The following is a 9,939-nucleotide window of genomic DNA, read 5'->3' on the forward strand; positions in this document are numbered from 1 at the left end:
CCCCCCCCCCCCCTTTGCTTTATGCGATCTCTCTCTTCTCCTCTATTATGAATCTGATCAAGAGGCTACTGTTAAGGGTTGTTTAGAAGGCACGAGAGGATTACTCAATCCTCTTCTTGAAGCTGTTCAGATCACCCAGTTGCTGTTCTTGTAGAAATCTTCAGATTCTCTCTCCTAGGTCTGAAAATCAAGAAGGTAAATATCTCATCAACCATCCGTCAAAAGTATCTCAATTTTTTAGGTTTTTGTACACTCCCTAGGGGCTACCTACGCCCAAGAGTGCAGCTCAATTGGAATCCTACGGATCTGGCCGCACCTCTCTCTCTCCAGCCATATTGCAGACCTTTCTCTCTCCTATCGGGTTGGGTTTTGGATTAGTTTTGCTCTTGCATTGCTATTGTATCCTTGGGGGCTTATTTGATGGTCTTATTCCCTTGTTTCCTGGCCCTATTTGACTTGTTTGGGGTTTATAAATTGTGACGGTTAGTTTATTGTAATCTTCTCCTACATTAAGTAGAATCAGAGCCTAACCATAGATGGTTCCAAAAGTTCGTTACTTTGTTGGACAAAGGGATACATTCTACATACTTGATTAGCTAAATTCTCCGAAGGAATATTTTGACGACTATAACTTGACAAAGACACGAAAGCTTCAATTTGTTTGCTTCCGGTTGATTGGTTGTGCTAGAGAATGGTGGAGAGCCCATGAAAAGTGACTCCGAGTTCGAGGACATGAGCCTAGGACTCAGGAAGAGATGAAGTACGAATTAGCGACACAATACCTCCCTGCATATATCCAAAGAAAGCTCTTCTCTTCATAGGATTCCCATCAGAATTCATCTACAAGCCCCCAAAAGCCACCCGCAGGTGACAAAAGCATGAAGGAATTGTTTGACCATGTGACCATTATGTAGCAATAAATTATAAAGGAGCAACAACAGAAGACCCCTCCAACCAATGAACTAAATTCAAAAGTTGAGGTTAATGTCAGAAATTCCAGCAATTCCTATTGTCAAGGAAGAGCTAGTCATTGATGTTCCCATCAACGAGACTCATGTGGAAGAATTCAAAAGCAACGAGGTTGTCACAGTGGACAATAAGGTTGAGATTGAGGAACTTGACACTACAACAACTGTGATGACTGTGAACAGTCAAGAGGAAGATCTTAAGGAGCCTGAGATTGAAATTGTGGAGGTCAAGAACACAGTGGTTGAAGGCATTCACGCGGAGGATCCCATGGATACATCTAAGGTTGTTGAATCTGAGCATGTAGAGTTCATCACCCCATTAAAGTATCTTAAAGATCGAGCTCCTCACATTCTAGACTACATTCTTATTATCAAAGAGCTACCTGGATTTTTCTACAGCTTGAAGAGAGACATGCACTATGATATAATCACCCTCACACTCTAAAAAATTTGAGGACGAATTTTTTCTAAGAGAGGGAGAGTTGATGTAGATAAGTCACTTAATGGGCTTATTTTATTGTAAATAAGCCTTGGATTGGGTTATGAAGTGTTGGGCCTTGGTTCCTATGGGTTTTCTTTGTAATTGGCCACTTTAATGGGCCTAAAATATAGGTAGAAAGTAGAAAAACGAGATTTAATTCATTAGCTTACATAGAGTCCTGTTTTGAGTCTATTTCCTTTCTTATTTCAGTTCTAGTCAGTTTAGATTTCCCTATTAATGAATGATTAGTTAATTAATTCTACTCCATGTTGGAGTTCTAGTCCTAATCCTATATGGAGTCCAACTCCTATTATGTAATGTCTAGTCCTACTTGGAGTCTAACTCCTAGTTAGGCCATGACTGCTAGTCTGCCCTCTTTATGTAAAGGAGCTAATGTACTCTAATTAGACAGATTTGAAAAAAGATGAATTGAGTTTTGAATGTTTGAGAGCCTGAGGGCTGTGTGATTCTTCTTCTCCCTCCCTTTTCTTTATGCAATCTCTCTCTTCTCCTCTATTATGAATCGGATCAAGGAGCTACTGTTAAGGGTTGTTTAGAAGGCATGATAGGATTACTCAATCCTGTTCTTGAAGCTATTCAGATCACCTAGTTGCTGTTGTAGAAATCTTCAGATTCTCTCTCCTAGGTCTGAAAATCAATAAGGTAAATATCTCATCAACTGTCCGTCAAAAGTCTCAATTTTTTAGGTTTTTGTACACTCCCTAGGGGCTACCTACACCCAAGAGTGCAGCTCAATTGGAGTCCTACAGATCTGACCGCACCTCTCTCTCTCTAGCCATATTGGAGGCCTTCCTCTCTCCTATCGGGTTGGGTTTTGGGCTGGTTTTGCTCTTGCATTGCTATTGTATCCTTGGGGGCTTATTTGATGGTCTTGTTCCCTTGTTTCCTGGCCCTATTTGTCTTGTTTGGGGTTTATAAATTGTGGGGGTTAGTTTCTTATAATCTACTCCTACATTAAATTCTTTAGTAAGCAATCTACAAACAACCAAAAAATCATTATTAACATTTAGGGGTTCGAGATTGAGAGAGAGATGAGTACAATGTCATCTTCAAATATGAGCAAATTTTGCTCAGATTCCCTCATCCTCCCAGTGGGTCCAAAATTCAGGAAGCACATTCCCAGTTTGCCTATAATGAAGACTTTACATACTCTACAGACTAACCCACCCTATTTTAGTAACAAATCTCAACTCCCTACTTACTGAGCAAGTTCTGGCAAAGCCTCTTAAATATTCATATAGCATTTAGCTCCTCTAGCCTCTTTACAATTTTCCTGGATTTCTTAACAGTGATTTCTCTCTCTTCTCAATTAGGTGAAGCTTTACTAAAGTAAAGAAGCTAAAATACAAATGAAGATGCATGGATAAACATGTGCCAAAATCCATAGAAAGTATACTTGGAAAGATCAAAGATGCCCTCCAAACTTGACATAACTTCAACTCTAGACCTCACAAAAACATCTGCTACTGAAACAAACTTTTTGTCATTATTATTATTATTAAATTTTTATTTTTTTTGGGGGGGAGGGGGATGTGTTGGATAATTGACGATTTTATCATGAAGGATTAGGCTACATAAAGACATAGTAAAAATAGCAAAGAAAAGCAAGGCACAAATTACGCCAACATGGACTGAACGATAGGATAAGACCCCACATACTCTCTAACCACCCTAACTGAGTTACTCTATCATGATATAAGAGAGAAATAAAATGTTCATATATTCTTAGTTTAGATTCCTACAACTAGTGCACCACAAATGTCCATTATCAGTCTGTTCACCCAACTAATGGCATTTGAAGCGACCAATTCGACTTCAGTGATGAACAGATTTCAATATTCTCAAGAGGAGGGGGGCATCACTGATCAATTGGAGCTGTCTTCACCAATTGGGCCTGAATATTCAAATGTTATGTCCACTCCTTTCTACATAAAACACACCAGTCACCAAAATGGAGAAGAATTAGTGATCATACCCCCATTAAATTTTAGCTTGAGAATCACCGAAGAACTCAGTCAACAATAATCTACAGAGAAAATAATGTAGACTAATCCTAAACTAGATATATCCAGCTAGAAACTAGTACAAAAAAGATCGTAGAACAGAGAATATAGGAATCCACCAAGCACACTATTGAATCCACAACAACAAAATGCAGGAAATCTATGTTGATGTATTACTTCAAATCGTTAAGGAGGCTTATGACCTTTACATCTTTTATAATGTGAAATAACCCAAGTAGGATAACAGAACTGATTACAGATAACCTTATCCCAAATAAAATTATAAAAAAACAACAATCTATTTTACTAAAAGACTGACTCTAGAGATTGTAAATAAGATGGAGATAAGCTGCATTGCTAACATCAGTCCCTATTCCAGTTATCAATAAGATAAAATAATAAATAAGAACTGAAAAAGAAAAGAACTACCAATAACCCAACAAATCCTGTATTCCTAACAACTACCCAAATTTTAGGCTCGAGTAACTTATTACAACAAAAAAACCCCTTGGATCAAAGGCCCAACACATGTGTAACCCAACCCAAGGCTTATTTCCACTAAAATAAGCCCGAAACTGTGATTTATCTGCATCAGAAAAGGAGGAGGAACAAAATATAGTGACACAATTTCTAAGAGCTTTGTTTTGACTCATACCTTATGAAGAAGAAGAAGTTGAACCAATGCCTTACAGATGACAACCACAACACCATCAATGCCATAATAAGGAGGACCTCAACTAGCCTTTTTGTTTCTTATTTTCCTTTCCTTCCACAATCATTTTAGTGTTTCCTTTCTGTTCAATTGGGCATCCAATAGCATTAAATTTGGCTTCAGTGAGGAAAGTTGCTTCTTAAGAGCCTCCACACATTTACTGAAACCCATTCTCTGATTCCCAACACTTACACTAAAATTGTTTCTAAGGATTCTCAGCTCAGTCTTATATTGCTAACAATTAATAGAAACATTAGGAATCAACCTTAACATGCTTTAGGAGCTATCGTTGCTGTTTTGCTCCCTGGGTTTTCCTCTATCCTTTTCATGTAATAGCATTAGATAGAATAATTCAAATTTTCAATCGATGATGATTCCAGACAAAACTCCAAGTCAATTATAATTCAACGTCGAACCCAGTCCGTTCCCCACTATACCACATCCTCCCAAATAAAAAAGGGGCTCAGAATTGCCTACCTGCAGTAATTTACCCAAAATCATTTTAATAAAGAAATGTGTCACGAAGCCCTTTCCTGCAATCAAGCGACTCATACCCACCACCCCACACCCCCCCCCCCCAAAAAAAAAAAACCTTTGAAAATTCACGGAAACCATTACCGATGAAAAGGAATAGAAAGAACAGAATCCTCATAAATTTTGTGTTTAGCAACAACGATCTCCATAACATAACATAAACCCACACAAACAGAAGAACAACAAGCAATTTAAGAATGGGGGCTACAAAAAGACAAATTATAAAATACAATGACGGGAGAATAATCGGTCAGGAATACCTCCATAACACTGACGAAATTCCCACCAAAAGCACCATTGGAGAGCCAATTTGGATCCCAACACAAATCTGGAAACTGCAAGATCGATTCCACAACGGAGGCCAATGGACAAACGGCAGATGACGACGACGACGGAACCTTAAGAGGCTGAATCTCAGCACAAGTCACCGACCGAAAAACCAGTACAAGAAGGATCCCCGTTAGCCAAAGCCTCGTCGCCATGGATTGATTGGGACTCGAGAGGAGGAAAAGCCAGAAAAAACCCTAGACAAGGGAAGGAGATAGAAGGGGAAGAAGAGAAGAGAGGAAATGACAAATGATGGGAGGAGCAGAGAGAACCCAGCGCATTTTAGCGTCGGCGCTCCGATGGGTCATGGCGATGATAACTGATAAAGGGAAAGAGGCAAAGGAGAGGAAGACTCATGGTCTCATGCTCTTGCGCCGGTGACGGACTTTCACGTATTATAATCCACCAACCAACGCACAGCTTTCGGAATTTGGATTTTAGAGAGAGAGACAGAGAGACGTCGACGTCGTCGTCGTTATTTAGTGTTGGATTCGGTTCAGACTTGAGAGGCCATGAGTGACGAATTAACGAATAACGATGGTGGGGTGGTGGCCTCTTGCCGGCGAATGGGTGAACAATTAACACTGCTGCGTACTGTAGCATTCGACCTTTGCTGACTGATCACTTACGTGCAAGACCATAATGCACAGGGGAGTTGGGAATTTCAAATCGGACGAGTACAATCACTTTTCAACCGTTGGATTCGGATCTGAATGACATCAGATCCTGAATCCTAATACTTTACGTAAATATCCACGTTGTGCCTATCCAGAGCCTGGATTGCGATTGAAACATTCACCAAACTACACGACCAAAAAAAGCATTAAGATAGATTTTTCAATATCCATCTCGCACGGTCACACCTAAGTGTTACCTAGCTTTATTGGGTGTCAATTGGTACGGTTCTGTTTTTATTTTTTATTTATTTGATATTATGATTTAATTCGGTTCATGATACAATATGTATAAATTAAAATTAAATAATTTTTATGGGAGAAATGACCGCTTGCTAGTTTTGCAGTCCGTACGCTTAGATAGAGAGGATGATGAAGTAACACTTTCACCCTAGTAAAACCCAAAAAATCCATCCCCTGTTGATTTCCATGTACCAACTCCCATTGATTCATTAAGAGCGTTCATTTTCTCTTTTGTAACTTCAAAATCAAAAGTGAAATGAATTGAGTCAGTTTTTACTCAGGTCGTACCTTTGTATTCATAAATCAATTAAGTGGAATAAATAAAGTTAGTACGGTGATTACAACCTCTAGAAGGTATATTCCAAGAATTTATCTCTTATCCCTTTTTACATAACTCAACAGAAGAAATCCATAGTAGGTAACTTCATATATAAGCGAAATGACTACCCCAACCATGTGAAATGAACCCACCCGCATTAGATGCCTCTATATGCTCTTATTGATCTCTGTATTGATGGAGGAGTCTCGTAACTTGGCAGCAGTCCCCCCCCCCCCTTCCCCCAAACCATGCGGTGCTATCAAACTAGAAGATAAAAATAAGAGAAAACAAAAAGATGAATGGCTAGAATTAGATCAACTACTACTCTAGGATTGAAATTTGAAGTGTTGTATCTAAAATTATATATCATACTATCATACTGTCATTCTATTATATAAAAGCATGTACTCATGCTTCGTAGCTAATCTTTTTTTTACTATTTTACCCTTCCTGTTTATTTAAATACCTTAACTTTCTCATTATTATTTTTTTTCTTTTTTTTTTAAATTTCCTTTTTTTTTTCGGTACCCTTTATTTTTAAAAAATAATTTCTTTATTTTCTTTATAATAAAAAAAATTAATCTCCTTATTTGTCTCAATATTAATTGAGTGGCTCAATATCAAATTTGTATCCTTATTTGTCTCCTTTCTTTTACCATCTTATTTTTCATCCTCTCTGTCTCCTTCTTATGAAATATCTTCTCTCACTCTTTCTAAAATATTATATTTTATACCTTTAAAAAATTTATTTCCTTATTTTTCTCAACTCTCAATATCAATAATAATAATAATAATAATAATAATAATAATAATAATAATAAGAGAGATAGAGTATGAACTCTCACGCTCTCCTCTCAAACTCTTAAGCCCCATATATAGAAAGTACAAAAAATTTTTGAAAGATAAATAAGTTCAACTTCATTGTCATGGTTGTACAGTCTGCCTCCACGTGTAGTCCATCATCACCAAGATACTGGAGTCAAATTTCTTGGTTCTTGCCTTTTGGGGATTGGGTTTGTTTCCCAATTAACTGAGGAGTCCGTTGTTCTTGTCTTCAAGTTGGTTGAGTCTATTGTTTTTCATATAGGTGAAGGTAGTATATGTGAAGAATTTGCCAAATAACATAACACAGGATAAGCTAAGGAAACTATTCAAATACCATGGAGAGATTACAAAAGTAGTGCTGCCACTTGCAAAGTTTGGACAGGAAAAGTGCAGATTTGGTTTTGTTTATTTTGCTGAGAGGTCAAGTGCCATGAAGGCACTGAATAACACAGAGAAATATGAAATAAATGGTGATACCCTCATATTTTCCCTGCTTTCCCCCTGCCCAACCCAAACCAAAGAAAAGGAAAAAAATTGTGGCCTTATAAATGATGGTGTGTTTATTCTCATTAACAGGACAATTCCTGGAGTGTTCTCTTGCAAAACCACAATCAGATCGAAAGGTTGATGGAGGAGTGAATTCACAAAAAGCAGTTTTGCTTCCAACCTATCCGCATCGTATTGGTTATGGTTTGGTTGGGGGTCCCTATGGTGCTCTTGGTGCTCGGTATGGTTATGCATGATTTGAGCAGGTGAGATGCCTCTTTGCCCAACTATTAGTGTGTTCCCCTGTCCCATTTCTCCCCGCTGTTTTTTCATTTTCTATACATCTTGGACTCCACCCAAAAGATAACTTTTGTTGGTAGCTTATTTATGATGATGCATTTGTTGAACAAAAAACGGTTGGATGGTTGAATTGCTCTTGTATCTTCTTATTGCTATTCTGATACTGTTTTTCTCTTGCAGCCATTGATTTATGCCCTTAGGAGACCCACTCTTGCTAGCATAGTGATGATGCCGATGCTTTTGCCTAATGGGCGGATCAGATATGTCCTATAAGCACAAAATTCAAGTCCTCCAATTCACATCCTTTACTGCCCCATGAATAAGTTCCTACATTCTAGACAATGGGACATTGCTAGATGCAGAAAGCTAGAACAAACTTTGACTAGTAAAATGTGGGCGGTGGAACATTTTCTATATGCTTTAAAAATTTCAGTATGATTTGCTTGGTGTTTGATCTGAAACCTATTGTTAAGAATTACATTGTTTCCCTTATTATTTGAAGCACTTTTTCAGGATAATTGAGTGTTTTCTCCAAAGGACTAGCCGATGGGCTTGGCTGGTATCTTAGGGTTCTCTAAAGGACTAATCGAGTGCAGACATCGCTCTAGAGAACATGGAAGATGGCAATGACATTAAACCTGGCAACAATTTAGAAGGTGCGAAGTGCCACTTGTAATTGTTGTTGTTGTTGTATATAACAAAATAATAATAATAATAATAATAAATATATATATATATATATATATGACGATTCTCTTTCCTTTTCGTCTACAAAATTAAATACTCTTTTATTAGAACGTAACTATGACATTGCAAGATTTTTCTCTTATACCTTGATCTTTTTGTTTTTGTTATTGTTTTTTCCTTTTCTTTTCTTTTATTTTTTCTTTTTAGTCACAGGCCTCAACCCTTCCTTTAGGTCTTCTGCAAGAAGAAAGAACTAGACTAGGAATTTCAATAATGGTTTGAATGATGAAAATTTCCAATTTCTTTCAATTTCGCAAGGAATATTATAATATTTAAATTATTTGAATATTTTATGAAGAAATTTCCACAAATGAAATTTTTTATAGGCTATTTTTTAGAGTCATGCATCATGAAACTCAGAGCGAAATTAATTTAAAAAAATAATGTTATGACTTGGAACTATTGAGTGTTCTACATTTTAGAAAAAAAATAAGAAAAACAGACCCACCTTACCATGTAATGTACCATAATAGTAACTACAAAAACAAAGTATGTGGTCTAGGTTCTAAAACAGGTTATTCCTGAAAAACTATCAATAGTCATTAGTTGCCTCTCTCTCTCTCTCTCTCTCTCTCTCTCTCTCTCTCTCAAGACCACAAGTGCATTTGCTTATATCTTTAAATTTTCTTCCCCTTTATATAATTTTTTGTTTGGCAACTTAGGAATTAGGATATACCATAAATTTGACAAAGGTATTTTAATAGATAAAATATTATTTAGCATATTTTTATAATTTGACCTAGATGAATTGGAGAATATCATGTCTGAAATCTGAAATTGAAATCTTTGTATCTGCATCTAGTTGGTTAGTTTTCACACCGATTCAAATACTTTTCGAAAACCAATTTTTCAAATATGAGTTCTCGTAAATTGATACAAATACAAATCAAATGTCTATATTTTGACTATTCATTTATAGTTGGAAATTATTAAAAAAAAAATATGGAAAATCAAGTTTTTCAACCTGAGGTATCCTCTCAAAATTTTCGTTTACTCGAATGAATAAGCATGCTTTGTTTTTTCCATTAATAGTTTCTGACTTCCTACCCCACTTATCCCATTGCTTCACCTTACTCTATTTCTTTTAAATAAAGATTTAAACTACCCCATCATTTCTCATGACCTTGTATTTTGAATTTAAAATTGTTATAAGGAAAATGTCTTGTACCATCCCTGCAACTTTGAAGAATATCCTGTGTTTCCAAATTTTTTGGGATATATCAAATATCACCCCTACGTTCATATCAAAGTAATACATAAATCCACTCCGTTCCCATTAAGTGATCATGTAATAGAGTT

At 36.7% G+C, this 9,939-nt stretch overlaps 1 protein-coding gene across 1 annotated transcript in view; it reads right to left on the reverse strand.

Moving 5' to 3' along the window:
- The window catches only part of LOC122073641 (5'-adenylylsulfate reductase-like 4), an 8,862-nt gene extending 3,202 nt beyond the window's left edge, over positions 1–5,660 (reverse strand). The window contains exon 1 of the mRNA XM_042638254.1: positions 4,980–5,660. Coding sequence (XP_042494188.1) covers positions 4,980–5,201 — 222 coding nt within the window. The 5' untranslated portion in view covers positions 5,202–5,660. The remainder of the gene's footprint in view (positions 1–4,979) is intronic.
- Positions 5,661–9,939: the final 4,279 nt, after the last annotated feature.

This window comes from Macadamia integrifolia, chromosome 3, assembly GCF_013358625.1.
Source record: "Macadamia integrifolia cultivar HAES 741 chromosome 3, SCU_Mint_v3, whole genome shotgun sequence".
In the NCBI taxonomy this organism is placed as follows: domain Eukaryota; kingdom Viridiplantae; phylum Streptophyta; class Magnoliopsida; order Proteales; family Proteaceae; genus Macadamia; species Macadamia integrifolia.